This window comes from Lithobates pipiens, unplaced genomic scaffold, assembly GCF_037356315.1.
Source record: "Lithobates pipiens isolate NorthernLeopardFrog02 unplaced genomic scaffold, aLitPip1_a1.2 Scaffold_28, whole genome shotgun sequence".
NCBI lineage: Eukaryota > Metazoa > Chordata > Amphibia > Anura > Ranidae > Lithobates > Lithobates pipiens.
In genome coordinates, this window is record NW_027507789.1 from 102382675 (window position 1) to 102406746 (window position 24072).

The following is a 24072-nucleotide window of genomic DNA, read 5'->3' on the forward strand; positions in this document are numbered from 1 at the left end:
GCAGTTAATTCTGAAATCCCCTTGCTGAGGATATAGCAAAAGAAAATGTCAGCTTCCTAGTCAAAAGGATTACGGGAACATGCTGCAAGGGTTCGAATGGCTGTTTTTGCAACACTGACAAAAACTAAATTTAAGTCCCAAGGGCTTAAGAGTGATTTAACTGGTGGATTAATCCACAGCACTTCTTGCATGAAACCCTGGACTAAAGAATGCATAGCAAGCAGTCTTTGAAATAAAAATTGATAAGGCGTAGACTTGGCACTTATAGTACACAGGGCCAACTTCATCTCTATGCATAATTGTAGAAAGGCAAGAATTCTGCCTATGATACATCTCCGAGGGTACCAACCCTTGGACTCACACCAGGAAGCATAAGCTTTCCAGGCTCTAATATATAGCTCTAGAAGCTGGCTTCCTAGCATTAAAGTAGAGATAACTAACGGAGAACGCCCACGTTCATTCAGAATGTGGGTCTCAATAGCCAAGCCGTTAAATTTAGCATTCGTAAAGTAGGATGGAATATCAGCCCCCGAGATAGGTCTGGCTTTAGTGGGAAGAGCCCTGGACCCTCCACTGTCATCCTTACGATCTCTGCATACCATGACCTTCTGGGGAATGCTGGTGCTACCATTATTACAGATTTTCTTTCCAGCTTGATCCTGCAAAGAACTTTAGGTAGCAACTGAATCAGGGAAAAGTGCATAGATCAGTAAAAACGGATCCCACGGGGTTGCCAACACATCTGTTCCATATGCGAGCGGGTCCCCTGTCCTGGATGCAAAGTTAACTGGCTTAGTGTTGAATCTGGACGCTAGGTCTACGTCCGGAGCCCCCCATCTTTGGCAAACAGCCTGAAACACCTTGGGGTGAAGAAACAATTCTCCTGGGAATAACTGCCAGCGACTTAGACCACCTGCCAATTCTCTACTCCTGGAATGAAAACTGCCGATAGGCATGGGACATTCTCTTCGTCCAAGTTAGAATCTGGCTCACCTCTGAACCGAGAGACTCTTGGTGACCCCTTGTGATTGATATATGCCACAGCCGTGGCATTGTCAGACTGGATCCTGGCAGGACAATTCTTTAACCTGGAGGTCCAGGTTTCTAGAGCCAGATACACTGCTGGAATCTCTAGGATGTCGATGGGCAAGGCTCGTACTCCCCAGCCTGAAAGGCTGGCATCTGTCGTTACTACCTTCCAGATAATTGATCTGAAGGACTTTCCCTTCAGCAGGTTCCAAGACAGTAACCAACTGAGGCTTTGGGACACTCATGGGGATAGCCACATTGGCAAGTCCAAAGCTTGAATTGTTTTGTTCCAAGCAGACAGAATACTGCTTTCAGTTTCAAGTGGAATGGAGCATAGGAAATGGCTTCGAATGAAGCTACCATCTTCCCCAACAACCTCATGCAAAGGCCAATTGAAAGATTTCTCTTCGACCTGATCATCCTCACCAGCTCCTGTATGGAGCTGATCCTTGCGGGAGGCAAGAACACCCCTTTTCTGGGCTGTGTCTATGATCAGGCCCAGATACTCCAGCCTTCTTAGTGGCTTTAAGGATGATTTCTTTAGGTTGAGAATCCAACCCAAACCTTCCAGGTAACTGCTTGTGATGGCTACACCTTGCTTCAAGCAAGCCACTGACTGGTCTATTAATAGATAGTCTAAGTAAGCCAAGACAGTTAAGCCCTGTGCCCTTAACCTGACTAGAGGTGGGGCTAATACCTTAGTGAATACCTGAGGTGCTGTAGCAAGCCCGAAGGGCAAGGCTATTAACTGAAAATGCTTCCGTTCTACTTTGAACCGCAGAAACCTCTGGCGAGGAGGAAATATATGGACAAGCAGCTATGCATCTGATGTCGATGGATGCCAGAAGTTCCTTGCAGGATGGAAACGACGGACTTGATTGACTCCATGCAAATGGAGCAGATTTTCAGGAACCGATTTAGATTACGTAGATCTAGACTTGGTCCGATATCCCCATTTGGCTTTGGCACCGTAATTAGGTTTGAGTAAAACCTCAAACCTTGCTCTTGTTTGGGAATCTGTCTGATCACTCCTTAAACCAATAGTCTAATGCTTGCAACAGGGATTGTCTTTTCCCTGGATCCTTAGGAAGGTTTGATCTCAGAAAACAAGATGGTAGAAACTCAAAGCTCTAGCTTGTATCCTAGAGACACTGGAGAGAGTCCATTTGTCCTGAATCTCCCTTTGTCAGACTTCTGAGCACATCAGAAGTCTCTGCCCCCCCACCTTGGTGAGGGGAGATGCCTCTTCATAATGAGGTCTTGTATTCTGCTTTGCAGACTTGTAGCCCTAGGTCTTCCTTTATGCCTGGTCTGATGGCAGAGGCTGAACAGTTTAAATGAAAGACGCTTCCATTTTCTTTTGACTGGCAAAAGAGTACTATTTCCGCTGGAAATTGTTTGAATGTATTTATCCAAACTATCGTCAAATAATTGTTCTCCCTTAAAGGGGAAACTAGTTAGAAGGTTCTTACAAGGTGTCTCAGCTGACCAACCCTTTAACCAAAGTGTCCTTCTCATATGTACAAGTACAAACACAAGGCTTGATGCCTGGTGAATAGAATCCTTCATAGCGTCTACAGCAAAGCATAATGCTTTAGGTAGCTCGGCCAGTTCCTGTGCAGGAAGCTCACCTGAGAGCATCTGTGAACTGGTCCTTTAAGGACTGACAGATGCCTATAGCTGCAATTGCAGGCTGAGCAACAGTACCTGCTAAGAAAAGGGATTTTAACAGACCTTCCAACTTATCTGTTGGATCTTTAAGCATAAGCGCATTGTCCACTGGGTAAAAAAAAAAATTCACATTGGAAATCGCAGCGTCAACTGCTGGAACGTTCCATCTTTTAGTGAATCTTTCTTCCATAGGATAGAGCACCTTAGGTACCTTTATGGTAGGTCTGGAAGATCTAGTGAAAAGCACAAGCAGAGGTACAACCAAAATAACAGTTCTTTTGCTACCAACAAGTTTTTCCTGTCTGGAAATGCCCGTTTACACCCTTACGTGCCCAGCGCTCTGGTGTCTGGGTGTGACAGACTGCCTCTCTTCAGTTAAAAAAACTTTCTGAAGTGTGTGATATAAAGCCTCAGGTGGAACCTGATTGGCATCCTCAGCGCTTCCCCTCAGCTATGCGGCGAGTGCTGTGTGTAGACGCTACAGCCATACACAGCGGCACGTGACCTTGCGGACATGCCCCTCTGCATTCTCAACCCCTGCTAGGGACCCGAATGGCCAACACTAAGGTGAACGCACTATACACCTCTACAAGGGGGAGGGGAAGGGGTTCTGTCAGCAGATTTATAGTTTTTTAAAAACCACAGAAGCATAGGGCGTTTCCCAATGTTACTAGGTGGAAGTGCTGGGTTGTAATTAAACCATGCAGCTAAAGCAGCTGCGTCAACCAGACACCGCCCATATATAAGTTTATACACATCTCTGTATTAGCAACTGCTGTATTTACCAAATCTCACAAGATCTATTTAAGAACCCCCTCTGCCACTGGGACCACACATGTTCTGAGACAGAGCTGCACTAAGACACATCATAGGTAGTGCAAGTTACTCCTTATAGAGGAGACATTTATAAGGCATATTAAAAGGAAAAAAAAAAAAAGCATAGCTTCTCTTACCTTGTCCTCGCTGCAGGATACTGCTGATTTAACAGACAGATCCAACTTTCACCCATCACGGCAGGCTGCATTTAAAACATGCTCAAAGACTGGGGCCCTTTTAAAAGGGGTTCCGCTCTTTCTGGCCTTGTATAGCACCCCCTCAGGACAACTTTAGGAAATGTAGCAAGACCAGAAAGTCCTGGTTCCTAGGGTCCAGCTCTCAAAGCAGCATTACAGGCAAAACCTTGTTGCATCGAGGTCCAGGTACCACCCTATGGCCTCAGTGGAGAGGATGGATCTGATTGTGGAGGTTTCTTTAAATCCAGCATGGATCCCTCCTGGAGCTCCGCAGAGCAAAACTTCACTTGCGACCAACACCTTAGACACTGGCGAAAAAAAACTGAGTGCTCCTGGAAGGAGGAGGAGTCAACTTCCTGTATTGTTATACCAGTGTCAACACCTGAAGGTAGGCCTATAACCCACCAATTACGAGACTGTCCTATGATGTACGATAAAGAAATTGAGCTTTTTGGCCACAACCATAAACGACTGTGCCAGAAGGTTTGAGGCTTGTCTGATGTTTGGCGTATTGTAAGCGGGATACTTTGTGGCGTTTGCATAGTAATGGCTTTCTTCTGGCGACTTGACCACGCAGCCCATCTTTCTTCAAGTGTCTCCTTATTGTGCATCTTGAAACAGTCACATGTTTTCAGAGAGTCCTGTATTTCACCTGAAGTTAATTTTGGGTTTTTCTGTGCATCCTGAACAGTTTGTGGCAGTTGTGGCTGAAATTTTAGTTGGTCTACTTGACCGTGGTTGGGTTTCAACAGAACCCCTCATTTTCCACGTCTTGATTAGAGTTTTAACACTGCTTATTGGTATTCTCAACTGCTTGGATATTTTCCTATCCCTTTCCTGTTTTATACAGTTCAACTACCTTTTCCCACAGTCTGACATTTCTTTTGCTTTTTAAATGACTCAGAATCCAGAAGCTTCAGTGCAGCACTGGATGAAAGATGCAAGGGTCTGTCAGGAGTCCAGAAACATTGTTTATATACACAAATTACAAGCAAACAGATCAGAGGTGAGGGTGGTTACCTGTAATGACCATTCAAACCCCTTCATGTCAACTTGTGTGCATGTTATCAGGCCACAATCACCAGGGTATGTAAAATTTTGATCGGGGTCATTTGGGTAGTCTGTTGCCATTATGATTTAAGAAGATCAAATGATTGATAGTTTGTCTGAAGCCATTTACTAACCATGAGTGAAAAATGACCACACGATTTTTTTTAATTGAGATATATATCTCAATTATTCAGTAACACAAGTTAGGACCAGAAAAGATTGGTCGTAATGGTAAGATTAACATAGTAAAAACCATTTCCAACAAAAGGAAAGGACTGACTTGACCGTTATCCAGAAGACAGTCATTGGCACCCTCCATGAGGGCAAGTCACAAAAGGTCATTGCTAAAGGAGCTGGCTGTTCAAAGCATATTAATGGAAAGATAAGTGGGACAAAGGGTGGCAGCAAAAATGTGCACAAGCATCGGGGATAAACTGAGCCTTGAGGATTGTGAAGCAAAGGCCATTCAAGAATTTAAGAGAGATTCACATGGATTAGACTATGGCTGGCGTCAGTGTTTCAAGAGCCACCACATAGCCCTAATCCAGGACATGGGCTACAACTTTCGCATTCCTTGGACTGTTGTGCAATGGTCCAAAGTCATCTTTTCAGATAAAGGTAAATTTTGCATTTCATTTGAAAATCAAGAATCTAGAGTCTGCAGGAAGATTGGATAGGCACAGAATCCAAGCTGCATGAGATCCAGTGTGAAGTTTTTAGTCAGTGATGATTTAGGGAGCCATGTCATCGGCTGGTGTTGGTCCACTGTTTTATCAAGTCCAAAGTCAGCACAGCCCGCTACCAGGAAATTCTAGAGCCCTTCATGCTTCCCTTGGCTGACCAGCTTTATGGTGATGCACATTTCTTTCAGGACCTGGCACCTGTCCACACTGAAAAAAGTACTAAACCATTTTAATTATGGTATTACTGTACTTGATTGACCAGCAAATTCATCTGACCTAAACCCCATAAAGAATCTGTGGGGTATGGTCAAGAGGAAGATGAGGCACCAAATCCATCAATGCAGATGAATTGAAAGCTGCTATCAAAGAAACCCGGGCTTCCATAACACCTAAGCAGTGCTGCAAGCTGATCTCCATGCCATATTGATGCAGTAATCATGCAAAAGGAGCCCCCAAGTATCGAGTGCCATCTCTCTACATGACATACTTTTCAGTAAGCCAACATTTCTGTATTACTTTTTTTTATTGGTCTTGTGTGTAATATTCAGATTCTGAGATCCTGAACTTTGGGTTTTCACTAGCTGTAAGCAATCAAAATTAAAAGAAAAAACGTTTGCAATATATATCACTAATCTGAATTTCACTTTGAAATAAAATTACTGAAATAAAACTAACTTTGATCCTCTACATTTTTGAGATGCACCTGTATGTGTAAATGACATGGAATTTTCTGAGGGAAAGTGGCAAAATGGATGTAGCACAGCTCCTGAGATTGCACAGACATGGACTGGAGCAAGTGGTCTGAGGCTAGAGCCCAAGGGGACAGGGAAAGAGAATATGTGCACTAGCCCAAGGACAAGGAGAGGCGCAGCTGAAGGGGAGGCCAAAGGCAAAGTGTTAGTGTGTGCGAGTCTAAAGGGGCACTCTGAAGCAGTCGGGTAGCATTCCCAGAATGCTTCTTGAAGTCATGTCAATACAAGAAGCTACATGTGCTGAAGAGCCTGGGAGTGGTGAGATCTTGGATGGTCTGTGCCAAGTACAAGGGGAATGCACATAATGTAAGCTCAGATTGATAGTTTGAGATTATATTGAATTATAATATAAAAGTTTATTTTATGGCAATTACACTGGAGTGGAAAAGCTGCTGCTTAGGATTAACCCTTTGGGGGGAAGCACATTTTGACCACTTTCCAAATAAAGTTCAGCGGTTCTAGTAGGCCTTTCCTGACATTTTCTTCATCGTATCCTACAGCAAAAGCCATGGTCTGCAGAGAGCTTTCGAAGCATCTGAGGGATTTCATTGTTAAAAGGCATCAGTCAGGAGAAGGGTACAAGAAATTCCAAGGCATTAGTTATACCACAGAACACAGTGGAGACCATCAAGTGGAGAAAATATGGCATAACCGTGACATTACCAATAACTGGATGTCCCTCCAAAATGAGAGAAGAAAACTGGTCAGGGACGCTGCCAAGAGGCCTACAGCTAACATTAAAGGAGCTGGAGGAATCCCTGCCAAGTGCTGGCTGTGTGGTACATGTGACAATCTCCTGTATTCTTCACGTCTGGGCTATGGGGTAGAGGGGCAAGAGAAACATCCAAGCCTGGCTAAATTTTACAAACACATCTGAAGTCTCCCAATTGCATGTGGGGAAATGTGATGGTCTGATGAAAGGTAGAGGGCATTATGAACAGTTTTAAATACCAGTCAATATTGGCACAAAACCTTCAAGCTTCTGTTTGGAAGTTTTGCTTCATGCTCAGCTTTCCAACGACCCAAAGCATACAGCCAAATCAAGGGAATGGCTTCACCAGAAGATTAAAGTTTTGGAATGGCCCAGCCAGAGCCTAGACCTGAATCCGATTGAAAATATGGGGTGTTCGGAAGAGGGGTGTGTACAGGAGATGCCCTCGCAATCGGACAGATTTGGAGTAGAGTGTTTTTGCAAAGAGTGGGCAAATATTGCCAAGTCAAGATGTACCATGCTGATACTCCTGCCCATAAAAACTGAGTGCTGTAGTAAAATCTAAAAGGTGCTTCAACATGTGGTTACATAAGTGTGCACACCCTTAAACTAACATTACTACTTCCCTCCACCCAAAGACCCCTTTCACACCATAACGCCCATAATGCCAACGCCGCTTTTACCCCCCGCTAGTGGCCATGAAAGGGTTAAAACCACCGGCAATATGCCACAATAGCGGCGTTTTGCCAGCGGTATTACAGTGCTGCCCCATTGATTTCAATGGGGAGCAGCAGTGGAGGAGCGGTAAACACACCGCTCCAAAGAAGCTGCTGGCAGGACTTTTCCCCGACGTCCTGCCAGCGCACCGCTGTAGTGCAAAAGCCCTCGGGCTTTCACACTACAATGGTGCAGCTTCTTTAGGGCGGATTTCAGGCGCCATTTCTAACGCTATAGCGCCTGCAAAATGCCCTGGTGTGAAAGGGGTCAAAAAGGTCAGTTTGTGGTTCAACTTAGTCACAGTTTATACGCCACATTAAAAAGTGGAAAAAGTTTTGAAATTATTTCTTGGTGCCATTTTTTTTACATCAACCTGACATTTTAACAGGGGTGTGTAGACTTTATATCCACTATGTATACAATGTTTTGGCACTTTGCAAGTCAGTATATTTTCAAAGAGCACTGGGAACAGCATTGGAAAACAATTGGACATTGTTTATGAACAATGTTAAAGTTCACCCGTGAGATGGGAAAGGCGAGTTTTGTATTTTCGGTTTGAAATTATTCATGTACAGGAGCACTTTATGCGAGTGTGAAATCAATAAATGAATCAGTTAATAGATAATAGTACCAGGATAACAACTGAGTGATGTGTACTGAGGTTTGATAGAGAAAAAAAAAAAAAAAAAAAAGGGCCAGGCTTTGCCAGCCCATGGCCACACCCCTGAAGGTTCAAGGAACCCAGTCCCTGAGGTGCTGGACCATTGCTCTAGATCTGTATAGCACCCTTCAACCTAAACTACAGGAGATTCTCCATAAAAGGTGGTCCACCTTGAGACACGCACAAAACCAAAGGAGTAAGAATGCAGTAGGGTTATAGGGGAGGTCCTCTAAAGCTTTGCCAGTGTCCCATCACCTAAAAAAGTACACTAATAACCCATCATGTATTTACAATTAAGAGGTTTGTGTATAAAACAAATGTGCTGCACTAAACATGTCAGAGTTCATGTGTCCCCAAATGAATTCTATTAAGGTGCTAACTGACCAAAAAGGCAGACCGTCTGAAAATTGCAGTAAATGCAAAGTACAAAATCGATAAATTGTGATGCCTAAATGAACCAGCCATTACATAATTTAAAAGTAATCAAAAACATACCTGCTCAAAAGGATATACGCTGTCGATTTTGGGCTTGATCCTTCCTTGCTTGTAAAGGTCAAGCAGTTTAACCACAACATCTGTGATCAGCTCAGTTTCAGTATCCAAGTGGCCTAGATGAAAGCCGCACACAGCTTTGTTTGAAGGAATAAGCTGCAGAGCATTTATGCTGAACTGGTTCCACCAAGTCTTTGCTAAAGCAACAAGGTTCTTCTTTTGTCCAGTCAACAAGTTAGCAGCACCTGTAAAATAAATGCATTAGCGTTACTGTCCAGAGACTAGTACTACACAAAATAGTACAAATGGCATGTGCCCATTCCAGTAGGCTTTATGTACAAAATCTATGAGGAAATGGCATCTATAGCAATCATAATGCATGTTTTTAGTGTAGAGTAGTTTATGCAAACCCATCTCTTTACCCATTCTCTTAAAGATACATCTACCAGTTTAGAATAAAGTAACTGGCATCACAACTGAAATGCCATTTCAAAATGTGTCAAAGATCAACTGCAAATCAGTATAATTTAGAAGTTAAAAACCACAAGGGTTAATGTTAGCAAAAGCCTGCAGGCTGTGGACCTTTTTTGCCTGAATCTGTATGGAAAACACTCCGAAATCAAGCAATAAGCATACAAAAATGAGGCTTTGACTTTGCCAATATGTATTCTTTAGTGGCTGTGTAGATTATACTAGCTTCACTACTTTAGTACTAGGTTTCTCAGATGCACATGGTGTGGGGTTTATTGCCAATGTAGAGAAAACGCTTGATCCCCTATGGGGATTTTTAAATACCAAAAAGTTTGGAATCATTCAATGAGCGCGTGCAATTCTGAAGCATGACATGTTGGGTATTTACTCGGCACATCTTTCACATTAAAAAAAAATAGTTAGCCCAATTTTTTTGCATAAAGCATGAAACTTTTCTGAAAAAAAAAAAAAAAAAACGCGTTAGAAAAATCGGTGCGCAAATACTGTGCGAGATAAAAAGTTGCAACCACTATTGTATTCTCTAGGGTCTTTGCTAAAAACATATGTTTGGAGGTTCCATGTAATTTTCTAGCAAAAAAAAATATGAATTTTACATGTAGGAGAGAAATGTCAGAATTCGCCTGGGCGCGAAGTGGTTAATAGCCTTTTCTTGGTCCTGGAATCCTGAAGTGTGCAGTCTAAAGCCGCGTACACACGGGCGGACTGTCTGTCCAACTTAGTCCGCTGAAACACATTTCAGCGGACAGTCCGCTCGCGTGTGGGCTTCAGCTGACTTTTTCAGCGGACAGTCTGGCGGACTAAGTCTTTTGGAATTTCCGTAATATTGTCCGTCCAACTTTGGTTTCAGCGGACAGTCTGCTCGTGAGTAGGCAAGTTGGACGGACCAAGTATGGCGCATGCTCAGAAAGGATTTACACGGCCAAAGGTTGCATTGTAGTGTATTGGACGTCGTATTTCTAGTCCCGTCGTACGTGCTGTACACGTCATCGCGCAAGCTTTCAACGGACTGTCTGTTCATCGTGTGTGGTCAAGTCCGTTCATTCAAAAGTAGGACGGACTGTCCGTCGGATTGTCTGACGGACTTAGTTGGCCAGACAGTCCGCCCGTGTGTACGCGGCTTTAGTCTTTTCACCCAGAGGTCTAAGTGCTGATAGAACAAGAAAAACAAACAAACAAAAAAAAAAAAAACCCCCCAAAAAAACAGAACTGCCTGTTTTGGGAAACTCCATGAGACAGTGACAGAACTGACCCGAGTAGTCAGAGGCTCAGACAATCAGGAGGTTGTGCTATACTATGGCCTTGCTGCAAAAAGTCCTCCTGCAGTAAAGTATATTGGCTGCCTTGTTGAAAAGTCAACACCTGTATACTTTAATGCTGCACATACAAAATAAAGCACACGCGAGTAAATGGTTTACAAACATGAGGTTTAAATATATACACACCCAATTTAACATGCGCGTAAAAAAAAAAAAAAAAAAAAAAAAAAAAAAAAAAAAAAAAACCCGTTAGTGCCTACCATCATACTGAACGCTTACAAGTTTTAGGCATTTAGCTATGTTCCAGGCTTGCATACCTGAATGCACATGGTCCTAAATGCTAGTCCCACTCAGACCCCCTTCACACGAAGGGCATTTTGCAGATGCTATAGCATTAAAAACCGCATCTGCAATCCACCCTCAAACAGCTGCTCCATTGTCTGGGCTTTCACACTGGAGCAGTGCGCTGGCAGGGCACCAGGTAAAGTCCTGCCAGCAGCTTCTTCAGAGCTGAGTTTACTGCTGCTCCCCATTGAAATCAATGGGGCAGTGCGGCTATACTTCCAGCAAAACTGTGCTAATCGGCCGATAGTGGGGGTTAAAAGCACCCCACTAGCGGCTGAAATGTGCCGCAAATCTGATGGTAAAACGCAGCTAAAAATAGCAGCGTTTTACCGCCGATGCTATGGGTGGCAGTGTGAAAGGGGTCTCCGTTATTAGCCTGTCAGATTTAACAGGCTGCTGGCAGTGAAGCTGGGTGATTTACCTATACCTCAGGCACCTGAAAACAGCGGGATGCAACACACAAGCTACAAGTTTATGGCTTTGTGTAGTATATAAACACTGCACGAGACAAAGCAATACTAAAATTGTGTTTTTTCCTTTAAAAACCATGTCATACTTACCTGATCTGAGCAGTGGTTTTGCTCAGAGCAGCCCGGATTCTCTTCAAGTCCCTTACTGGTGCTCCTTGCCCCTCCCATCAAGTACCCCCGCAGAAAGTAGCTTGCTATGGGGCACCAGAGCTGCAGCTCTGTATGTCCATTTAGACAGAGCTGCGGTTCAGCCCCCCCCCCCCTCCTCAATGACAGTAGTGGGAGCCAAAGGCACTGCTGCCGTGTCTCAGCGAATCAGGAGGGAGAGTTTGACGACCTAGGCACATCCCTGATCAAGAGAGCTCAAGTATTGGGGGGGGGGGGGGGGGGGGGCTGCTGCACAGTTTCTTTAGGCATATAATGCATGAAGAAAAACCTGCCTTTACCCCTTTAATGACCAGACTTTTTTGCGATACAACACGGTCATTTTAACCGACATTTGCGTGGTCCTGCGACATTGTACCCAAACAAAATATCCTCCTTTGCCCACAAATCCGTGTTATAAAATGCACTGATTACCATATAAATGACAGGCAGGGAAAGTGTTAACACTAGGGATTACGTGTTCCCTAGGGAAGCATTTTTAACTTGGACAGACGCTCTACTCCCCCGTTAGAACAGGGATCCGTTTGTTTACATTGACAGATACCCGTTCTGGCGCGATTGCAGTTGGCTGACAGTCACACGTTCACTATTGCACAAACTTACATTTTCTCTTCCCTTTTATAAGTTGCACTAGATGGACTCTTCATACTCAACTATAACCAACATGATCAGTGAAAGGGCAGCTAGCTTTAAAAAGTAAAGTAAAGCCCCCCCCCCCCTATTAATTTCTAAATAAAATACACTATCCGTTAACTCATATGACTGGCCTTTACTACACATGACTTGTCAGCTTTTATCAGTATGCTCTTTGCACTGCATCTCCTCACATGACAAGGAATCCAACTTTCACAAAAAAAAAGCTGCAAAGTATTACTGCATAGGATTCTCCACAATATACATTGCAAGTATATTCATTAGATGCCAACCCAAACAGCAACTCAAACAAGGATGGAAAAGCAGCCATTGAGACAAACCAAAGTTGCTACATATAAGCACAAGTCAGCGACAAGCCTCTAGCTCTTAGACAAAAATGCCAAGCAAAGAAGCCTATTACTATGCAAGGTATCCCCTTTGTAATGTTAACAAGGATTTTCCTCATGCAAGGTGCCCCATTTATAAAGCATCTTACAGCCTTTCAAAGGAAAAACATTTTGCTAAACTTACACTGACACTATCCCCTAAATGCACCACAGTATTTCTCTTTGCCAACAGCCATTCTATGGTGCCATGTATGGAAATTCTGCCCAAGTAGTTGGTAGATGAGCTCCTTAAATATATTTAAAAAAAACATTTAAAAAAAATTTTTTGGATGGATTCCAACAATATAGATGGTACTTTCATACAGGAGTGATAAATTGCCCTTCCGGTTCAGTCATTCATTTGTAGGCAAGGGTGTCTCATGGCTCTGGTGCACGCGTTGCTTTGCACTGGAGGGTATGATCCTAGCACGCATCACTACCTGTCCACATACAATATATTTTTTATAGAAATATTGTCGGGATGTGTCCCTAAAATTGTGGTCTTACCAGTTGATCCAAGTTTATCATACTTCAATGAATTTAGCTTCATGGATGTGGACAGTCCAATAGAAGAATCGCTGATTCAATTCGATCAATAAATCCAGGTATTTCATACTTATACAATTTTTAGGTTAATTACACATTGCCAATAGCCAGACCTTTAATATGTATTTTACAATTTAGGTCCCATCTTTAACAGCTTTCCTGTGACCTCCAATTTTGGACTGATTAGCATCAGATCTAGGACCGGGCTTCTGTTTTATGCCACCCACTGGTTAGGGTTAAAATTTTGTGATGCAAGTAGCAGTTATTGGTTTTATAGGTGAGATCATATTTGGACCTACATTATGTCAAATGTTTGATATTTTTATTTATACAAGATAATGAATAGAATTGCTATGAAATTACAGTATTTTGTCTACCTACCTTAAATATTGCTAGCTAAATGCATTATTACGCCAGTTAGTTTTATATTGAATTATAAATCAGTTTTTATATGTTGTTTGCAGTTTATCCACTAGATGTACCGAATTTGTAGCGAAACATGTCGAGTTGTATACTCTAAAGTGTTCTTAGATACACAATTGTGTTGTGTTCTAGATGCAAACAATAATGTGGATAATTTTATCTTTTGTATGCGATTCAACTTTTGAAAATACTCTGTAATAAATTCCTTTGCTTTTGCACGATATATATTGGGTTATTTTTATTATGATTCTCCCCTGCTTATGTATTTTTCTATTTCATTACTCATTGAGACCTTCTCACCAAGTCCACCAGCTCTTCTCTACCTTTAACTTTGCCCTCCACCCACCAGCTCACTGCCCAAGAGACTGCCAATCACTTCAAAAAGATTTAATTTGTAATGAAATCTCCACTCTACAGATATCCCCCCACGTCCACAGGTACAACCACCTTATTCAAACCTGCTACTATAGAAGTGGTTGCCAAGCTTATTTATAACGTCCACCTAACTGCCTGTCCCCTGGAACCAGCTCCCTCTGAAAATACTCCAGTCACCCTCTGACTACCCTACGCTCTCTAGCCCACATCTTTAATATCTTCTTCTATCATCTTCCGCAACTCTCTAAAAGATGCACTAGTCACCCACTCAAGTCTTCCTTTGACCCCACCAATCTTAACCACCTACACCCACCTCCTTGTTTCCCCTTTTCCTCCAAATTTTGCCCTCAACACTCCACAGAATCTGCAACAGCAAAAACCAATAGACACTATTCTGTACTCCTACTTCTGGACCCGTCGGCTTCCTTTGATACAGTTGATCAGCCTCCTTTATTCCTTGGATCTCTGTGGCTGGGCTCTTTGCTGGCTTATCCTACCCATCTCAACACCCCTTCAGCGATAGCAATGGCGCATATACACGAGCAGACTTCTCGTTGGCCTGAACTCCGAAGGGCTTTTTGACAGAGTTCCAGCAAAATGGACTTGTCTACACACGATCGCACCAAAGTCCGACCGTCTAGAACCACGATGAAGTATGACGGGGCTAGAAAAAAGCCCATAGCCAATAGCTGCCCTTGCGTTGTTTTTGGTCTGTCGGAATAGCACACAGACTAATGGTTTTCTCGATAGGAACTGGTTCCGGTGAAAAGATTTGAAACGATTTCTAGGTCCATCAGAATTTTTTCCTTTCAAAAGTCCGATGAAATCATTCTGTCTGACCCTTGACAGAATGTCCACTTGTGTGTACGCAACATTATGATCTACTTCCTCCTCTTCCTTTGTCGGGGTCCCAAGGTTCTTTTCTTGGACCTCTATTCTCAATCTACACATCCTCCCTGGGTCAGCTAATAAACTCCCCATGGCTTTCATTATTTCTACACCGACCCCAAATCTATTCCCTCAGCTCACTCCAGTCTCCTCACACATCTAAATTTACTGACAGACATCAGTCTGGATGTCACCATTTCCTCAAACACAACCCATCCAAAAAAGTTCACAATATTTCCTCCCCCATTTGCCCCTTCCCTGACTTGTCAAGACTGCTACAACCAACACCACATCCCCACAAGCAAGGGTGCTAGGCGTTCTCCTGGACAGAACTTTACGCCCCATATCGAATCACTTTCCAAAGCTTGTTACCGCAACATCTGCAGAATACGCCCCTTCCTATGCAATGACACCACAAACCTGCCAATTCACACCCTGGTCATTTCTCACCTCAACTACTGCAAATCCTTCCTCATTGGCTTACCTCTAAATGGACTATCCACATTCATGAATAGCGCCTTTAGACTCATCCATCACAAACTGCTCAACGTCTGCTACCCCTCTGCCACTCCCCTCCATTGGTTACCACTCACCCAACACCTTAAATTCAAATTACTAACGGTAACTTACAAAGCCACCCACAGCTTGGCTCCCAGGTATCTCACTAACCTGGTCTCAACCCAATCATTCTCTTCATTTCCCCCCATAGCCAACCTGCTCTCTAGTACCTTTGTCATCTCATCATACGTTCATCTCCAGATCTTTTCGAGCCCCTCCCATCCTTTAGAATTCTCTACCCCAATCTGTCCGACTACCTGCTACTTTTTCCACTTTGAAAATCCCTGGAAAAACCTTTTCAGAAAAGCCTATCCTGTTTCTAACAGTACTTTTTCTCCAGCTCATTCGCCAGCTTTGTATCACTTCACCCTCCCTTTTAGATTGTAAGCTCCAACAAGCCCCCCCCCCCCCCCCCCAACTTCATGTAAGAGTTAAACAACTCCACATCAGCCTGAAGATGGCAGTATAACTCCAAGGGAAGATTCATGCAAAACATTATCAGGCACATACTAAAAGTACATTTTGTCTGGAAATCTAGGCTTAAGTTATATTTGTATAAAAATTGACATACTCACCATAAATTACCAGTTTTCCCATAGGTTTTAGCAGGTTGTAGGCTTTACAAGTGTCAGAACCACCAAGGGGATCCATCACTATGTCTACACCTAGTGTGGGGGAAAAAAATAAAAATAAATCATAAGATCACTTTAGAAACCTAGCCTTGTAGATTCAAATATCAACGCCATAGCACAACTTAAAGCCTAGCCTTTTTGTTCATCCATCTTGCCAGATCTGGAATGCCTCCATTCTCAAAACTCATTTCACATTCTATCAGCAAAAACCACAGGCACAGACATGGAACTGAAGTTGATCATAAAAATCCTTACAGCTTTAGCAACCTAGTTATATACAGACCCCTATGAAACATTGTCCAATTTGCTCCAGCAGGGGAAAATGTTGTCCATCGGCTCTTCATGACCCAGAAGCGATCACTTCCGGGCCCCCTTGAATGGGGGAAGAAGCTGATGTAATGTTATCTGCATGCCATCAGCCTCATTGGAGGGCAGGGGAGGCATGAGGGGGTCTAATCTCATTAAAAGGTCATTTAATTTTGGAGCAACCCCCCATGCTCATATGTACGAATGTAAATGCACACTGCAGGGCATCTATGCACAAAAATGTTGATTGACACGTTCCATATCACCACACATCAAAGCACCTGGGTAACTCTAAACTTAGGACCTGTAGGAGCTTTTAAAGCACTGCCTATGGAAATACTGTAAAGTGTACTGGGCCTCCATTTCACAGGTGCATGCAATTTTAAGGTTTGGCATGTTGGGTATCCACTTAGCACAACCTCATCTTTTATACTTTGCCAGAAATTAAGCAATATATTGCATTTGTGTTCCCTAAAACCTCAGTATTTACTTAAAATGTTTTGTTTCCTAAACTTTTTATTCTGTCTGCTTTCAGATTAATGTTTGGGGTTTATGCATCTTTGGGCTGCACAATCAGTAGCCACTGCTCCAGGTGGGTCCATGCTATCCACATCTCACACCCGCCCAAAGGGTGCTCACCCAGCTTCTATGCTGTACACAGTAAAAAGCGGTTCTGGACAGCCGCACTCCAACACAATCCACTTCATTATGCTTAAAACTCCACAGGAAGAGACAACATACAGTGGGGGAACAAGAGCAGGGTTACACTCCAGCAATGGAAGCTCAAAGATCTGAAGTGGACAAGCATCCTGGGAACTTTTTCCAAATGGCAGGCTGTGTCTCTACTTCTGCTGTATTGTTATATCTTGGGTTCATCATACAAAAAAAGATACATGCACTGTACCATGTTTGAGGTGTATATTTCGGATATACATTTTGTTTAGTTACATACCACACCTTTTCCTGAAGCCTGTACAAATGATCTGATGCCTGGACAGTCGGGGGGTGATCGGTGCGGCGCTGTGGAGGAGCTACAATTGCCGATCTTCCTGCATGGATTCCAATAAAAGTAGCTGACAGGCGATTCCTCTTCCCCCGTGGCTTTCAGCTATATTATTGAAATACATCTAGGGAGAGCAGTGATTGGTGTGGTGCTGGGGGAAGTGTTACAATCACCCCCAACTCTCCATGTGCTCCTGTGCTCAATTTGTCAGCATAGAGTATGGAGGAAGGAGCCGGTAAAAGATATAGTCAGTGATCAAGAGATATCCCCTTCTGTCTTTGGGTACTTTTAGCACATAAGAATGCATGTCTATATCAATGGAAAGATTTTGTCAACTCATTTGTGCATTTCAAAATCCCACCTATTGTCTAGGGTAGCCATACTCCCAGTGCAGGGATGGTAAACCTCAGAACTCCAGCTGCTTTGAAACAAGTCCAATGAGACATTACAAGACCCCAACAAGCACAGGCATGACAGGATTTGAAGTGTCACCACAGCTAAAGGGCAGAGGTTGCCTATCCCTGTCCTAGTGCAATGGAACTTTTGAGTTCCTCCAGGGGTTGCTAGGGATTCCTTGAGCTGTGGTTAATTGACCTACAATTTGTAGTTGCCGTTATAATTCCAAGAAAACACTTGAGCAAACCAATTGCTCAACAATTACCTTTTGAGCCGTCTAAGGTGCAAATTTTTCCCTACGGACCCAATGACTTAGAAATGGTTACACGATTTCTAGGTTTCCTCCACGTTAAAGTTGAGAAAGGCTCGTCTAGGGCAAGATAAGTTCTGTGATGTAGCCCATATGAGTGTTGTAAAAGCAGCATGCTGGTGTGGACAAGTGAAAAAACATGACATTTGAATGCTTACAGCTGTTTTACTCATTCCAAAAATAACAGGATCCAGCTCTTCCATGGAAAAACTAGTCTGTTAGACCGTCACTATTAGTTATCAGGCTTCCCATAGTTCAATATACCAAAATTGAATGCACATATAAAGTATAGTCTCTACCTTCAGGGGTAGAGCTTAATGACACTACACACAAAAGCAGCTGGATTCTGATTTACAAGCCGTTTGCCAAATGGAGGCATTTTATGAACACTGCAGTTTACCTGTATGCACTTAGATGGTGAAATAGCAAAATAACTTGGGACCAATACAATTTATATTTTGGAACATTATTCCTATATCATTTCTATATAATGTAAGGTCACTCGACATACATTTTGTTCTCTTGATGTATTATAGCACTGTACTTCTATTTATAATTTGTACCTTTAGGCGAGATTTTCTTAATTTCATCCACATAATCGCTTGTCCTGTAGTCAATTGGGTAAGTCACACCGTGTTCTTTAAGTGCTTCATGCTTGGAAGAAGAAGCAGTTCCAAATATTGTAACATCCTCCACAGTTTTACAGAGCTGTATTGCTGCAGTGCCAACACCACCTATGAAACAAAATGCATTAAATAGGCTAATCCTTGTTGCCCTCTCTGATCATACTTTAAAATCCAAAATACACCACTCGCATATGTCCATAAAATCAGTCCAAAAATTACAGACAATATGTTTGCTAGGTACATACACAGGTCAAATGTTTTAGAGTATTCCTCTCCATCTGCATGTAAAGGCAGGTGTCTCAATACTTTTGGTAGTAGTGGTTAGGTTAGTTCCCCCCCATCTCTGCAAGAAGACACATACATCGGGGTTTAGTTACTGAAGATAGAGAGTGCAAAAAGGCTCACTTCTGCATAGAAACCAATAAGCTTTTTGCCAAAAAAGCCTGGAAGCTGAACCGCTTAAGGACTAGCCGCCGCAGTTGTAGTATGGCTCGATCCCGTGAATCGCTGTCATTGTTTGGCTGTTAAAATGGAATTCAAATATTCTTTGGAAAGTTCTCCAACGCTTTTGCAGAAGTTCCCACAAATATGTTGCACTTTAAGGTGGTTTTGCCTTCACCCTTTAGTCTAGTCCAGGAGTCTCCAAACTATGGCCCTCCAGCCTTTCAGAAACTACAATTCCCATCATGCCTAGTCATGTCTGTGAATGTCAGTTTTACAATGACTCATGGAATGTAGTTCTGCAACAGCTGGAGGGCCATAGTTTGGAGATCTCTGGTCTAGTCCATCCCATAAGTTCATACAATGTGGGTGGGACGCATATATCAACCAAATCACTTCCCCTTTGTATGACCAAAGATACAGTTGCATCTACGGCACCATCAAACGCCATGTCTTAATCATTCACCCATCTTCCAGTTCTCAAAAGCAGTTTCATTCATAGAAGCTGTAGTACGGAGCTTGGGGGACACTCAGGCTTTTTTTTTTTTTTTTTAAAGGAGTTCCAATATTAGAATAAAAAGCTTTGAGACAATGGTTTGTGAAAAATAAAAATAAAAAGTTGGCCAAAGGAACCAAAAAACATTTAGTTAATTTTTGGTTTAAAGCAGTTTTCAAAAGCATCCTCACCAGTAATTTAATTTTTTTTTTAATAAGTGCTTAGCAATATATATGTATACATATTAGAAAACAGAGTTAACCGTAGAATGCAGTAGTACTCATTTAAAGCAGATCTTCACTGCATCTTAGCACCACAAACCAAAAAACTCAATTCATTATTCAAAGCAAACTTCTCCATGTCCCAATGCTGTTTGTTGAGACATCACTTCGAAAAATAACACCCTAGCATTATGATCGTGGCCATTTTGAGTAAGGGCAGGTGGATCATGTAGCATTTACTGCCTGGAATCCATCTGTTTTTAGCTCAGGCATACAAGCAGAGGGGGTGTGCTTAGCCTAGAACTCCTCCTGAGATGCAAGACATTTGCTTAGGCAAGAAGCCAGGAAGCAACTATAGAAAAGTGTACAATTTGTTTTAAACTTTAGCTCACATTTCTTTTCACTAAGGCTAGCAACATGAGTATTAAAAAGAATGTTGAGTGGGATAGGAGTTCCACTTTAAGAGCCCGTCCTCCATGGTGAGACATTCATGACTGTCTGGGCTCAGAAAATTAGATGGTGGACTTCTATGTTTTTTATTTTACCACAGGATACCCCCTTAAAAATCGACTGGATTTTAGGGGGACCGCTATGCCATTTTAAAATTTGGTGCAGGGTCCCCCTTAATATCCATACCAGACCTGAAGGGCCTTGTAAGGATTTTGGGGGGACCCCGTGCAAATTTTTTAATTTTGGTTCAGGGTTCCTTAACCACTTAAGGACTGCTGCATGCCAATGTACATCACCACAATGGCATGTACAGGCACAAGCGCGTACATGTACGCGCTTGCCTTCCAGTGGGTGGGGGGTCCGATCGGACCCCCTCCCGTTGGATGCGGCGGTCCGCTTCGCTTCAGGAGCGATCCGGGATGAGGGGATGGCCGTTGGTTTCTGGCCATCCCCTCTCGATCGCTCCTGGCGAATGAGAAGCTTCCTCCCACTGTGTATAGTAAACACAGGCAGGGAGGAAGTGATGTCATTGTCCTCGGGGCGGTCTTGACTGGTCTACGAGGAGAAGTGAAAGTGTGCACCAACACTACACTAACACGTAGGCACACAAACCCCCCCCCCCCCCCCCCACCCAGTGTCACTGATTGCAGTGATCATTTACTGATCACTGCATTCAGTGTCAGTTGTGACAGTAAAAACTGTCAGGGCAGTTAGTGTTAAGTCCAGGGTAGCCCCCTACCACCCCCCAATAAAGGTTTAATCCCCCGATTGCCCCTAGAGTTAACCCTTTCACCCCCTTTTGCCAGTGTCACTAAGCGATCATTTTTTGATCGCTGCATTAGTGTCGCTAGGTAGCTAGTTATTTTTTTAGGTTCACCGCCAGGTTTTTATAGCGCTAGGTACCCCCATATACTACCCAATAATGGTTTTAACCCCCCCCCCCCCCCGATTGCCCCTAGTTAACCCTTTCACCAGCGATCACAGTATAAGTGTCACTGGTGACGCTGGTTAGCCAGTTATTTAGGTACCCCGTCAGGTTTTTATATAGCGCCAGGGACCCCCATATACTACCTAATAAAAATTTGAACCCCCTGATTGCCCCTAGTTAACCCTTTTACCAGTGATCACCGTATAAGTGTTACGGGTGACTCTGGTTAGTTTGTTTTTTATAGCATCAGGGCACCCACCATTTATTACCCAATAAAAGTTTAACCCCCTGATCACCCGGCGGGTGATATCAATTAGGTTTTAGGGTCAGGGTCTGCGTCGCCCCAGGTTAGTGCCAGTACCGCCAACACCCACGCGCAAAGCATACACCTCCCGTAGTGGTATAGAATCTGAACAGATCAATATCTGATCAGATCTATACTAGCGTCCCCAGCAGTTTAGGGTTCCAAAAAAAGGCATTGTTAGCAGGATCAGCTCAGATACCTGCTAGCACCTGCGTTTTGCCACTCCGCCCAGCCCACCCAAGTGCAGTATCGATCAATCACTGTCACTTACAAAACACTAAACACATAACTGCAGCGTTCGCAGAGTCAGGCCTGATCCCTGCGATCGCCAGTTTTATTTGGTAGCGTTTTATATTGAAATCTGGAAGGCAGTGCTTGGTTTTCGGGGTCCCGTATGTGGCTAGGCTCCCAAAAAGTCCCCCACATGTGGTATCCCTGTACTCGGGAGAAGCAGCAGAATTTATTTTGGGGTGTAATTTGACTAATGCACATAGCATGTGTGAGCAATATATCATTTAGTGACAACTTTGTGCAAAAAAAAAAAAATTGTAATATTCCTGCAACTTGTGGCAAAAGACCAAGTTAGACTTACCGGTAACTTGTTTTCCAGAAGTCTTTCAGGACAGCACCTGAGAGATAGCGACTCCTCCCTCCTCGTTAGGAAACACCTTCTTCCTCCAGACTTTAAAGGGAGGCGCCTCCCTACCACACCTCAGTTGTAGAAGAGAACCTCCGGCCCCGGCTGGAACACATAAACACACACGTTAGTCACAGCGTAGCATAATACAATACCATAGGGCGGGATGTTTGCTGTCCTGAAAGACTTCTGGAAAACAAGTTACCGGTAAGTCTAACTTGGTCTTTCCCAAGGCGTCTTTCAGGACAGCACCTGAGAGGATAACAGAGATTTACCCCTTAGGGCGGGACAACAGCTTGCAGGACCTGCCAAATGCCTGATCGCTGGCCGAAGTGAGGTCCAGTCTATAATGTTTCACAAATGTGTGAAAACTCGACCATGTCGCCGCCTTGCAGATCTGCTCAGGGGTGGCACCAGCTCTCTCTGCCCACGTAGACGCCAGAGCCCTGGTTGAGTGCACAAATTCCTGCTGGAGGGGATAATCCTGCCTGGAAATATGCCTCCGAGATAGCCAATTTCAGCCATCCAGCTAAAGTAACTTTAGAAGTTTGAAAACCCTTTTTCCTTCCTGAGAAAAGTACAAACAGTGAATCTGAACATCTGAAGGACTCAGTCCTCTTTAGATAACTCAGCAGAGTCCTCCTGACGTCCAAAGTATGGAAAAGAGTCTCCTTATTTCCTTTGGGGTTAACACAAAAGGTTGGCAGTACTATGACCTGTATACGGTTCTGAACTGAAGCTACCTTCGGTAAGAATTTTGCATCTGTTCTAAGAATAACTCTGTCCGGAAAAATGGAAAGATATGGTTCTTTAACTGACAGAGCATTTAGCTTACTGATCCTGCGTGCAGAGACAATGGCAATCAGAAAAACGGTTTTTAATGTGAGAAACCTAAGGGAAGCCTCCACAAGAGGCTCAAAAGGCCCCTTTGTTAGAGACTGTAGGACTAACGACAAATCCCATCTAGGAAAAACCTTAATCGGAACTGGCCTAGATCTTTTAAGGGCTCTAAAGAATCTGATCACCAGCGGATCTGAGGCCACAGATTTCTCTAAGAACACTGTCAGAGCTGCTACCTGCACCCTCAGGGTACTAACTGCCAGTCCCTTGTCTGCTCCATCTTGTAAAAAAAAACTCCAAGATGGAGAACAAGGCTCCCTGGCACCTGAAAAACACCAAGTTTTATAACGCTTCCAAACCTTAGAATAGATGGCCCCCGTAACCCTTTTCCTACTTGCCAAAAGGGTAGAGGTCAAACGGTTGGAAAACCCCTTGCTCCTAAGGAGCTGCCTTTCAGAAACCAGGCCGTGAGGGCCAGGCTGGCCACTCCTGGATGGTTTACTGGGCCCTGCAACAACAGATCGTGCCTGAGGGGCAGATGCCAACAAGGCTTGATTGCCAGACCTAGAACTGTCGAAAACCAGGCCCTTTTTGGCCAAAAGGGCGTGATTAGAATAACTGGCACCTTCTCCCTCTGAATTTTCCTTAAAATTAACGGGATTAACTGGAATGGGGGGAAAGCGTAGCAAAGACGAAATTCCCATGGATAAGCTAGCGCATCTGTGCCCAGCGAGCCATCGCGACTGTCCAGGGAAAAAAAACTGGGGAACCTGGGCGTTCACCCTTGAGGTGAACAGGTCCACCTCTGGTAATCCCCATTTTCCGGCAATCATTGCCCCTTTTAGGTGGACTGCTGATAGGGATAACAAACGTCTTTCCGCCCACCGAAGAATCTCCATGGCCAGTACCTGAAGCGACCTGCTTCTTGTACCCCCCTGTCTGTTTAAATAAGCCACCGCCGTGGCATTGTCTGTTAGGACCTGGACGTGATGGGACTGGAGTTCCTGAACAAACAACTCCGGAGCCAAGGCAATCGCCTTGAGCTCCCTCCAGTTTGAGGACCTTATTGCCTCCTCTTTGGCCCAGGACCCCTGAGTGAAACGTGTTCCTAGATGGGCTCCCCACCCCCAGGAACTGGCGTCGGTTGTTAGTCTTTTCTCGACTG

At 43.7% G+C, this 24072-nt stretch overlaps 1 protein-coding gene across 1 annotated transcript in view; it reads right to left on the bottom strand.

Moving 5' to 3' along the window:
* The window catches only part of VAT1 (vesicle amine transport 1), a 186498-nt gene that overhangs the window by 26571 nt on the left and 135855 nt on the right, over positions 1–24072 (bottom strand). Inside the window, exons 3-5 of the mRNA XM_077459499.1 lie at positions 18528–18698; positions 15893–15982; positions 8784–9025 (exon numbers count right to left, since the gene is read on the bottom strand). Coding sequence (XP_077315625.1) covers positions 8784–9025; positions 15893–15982; positions 18528–18698 — 503 coding nt within the window. The remainder of the gene's footprint in view (positions 1–8783; positions 9026–15892; positions 15983–18527; positions 18699–24072) is intronic.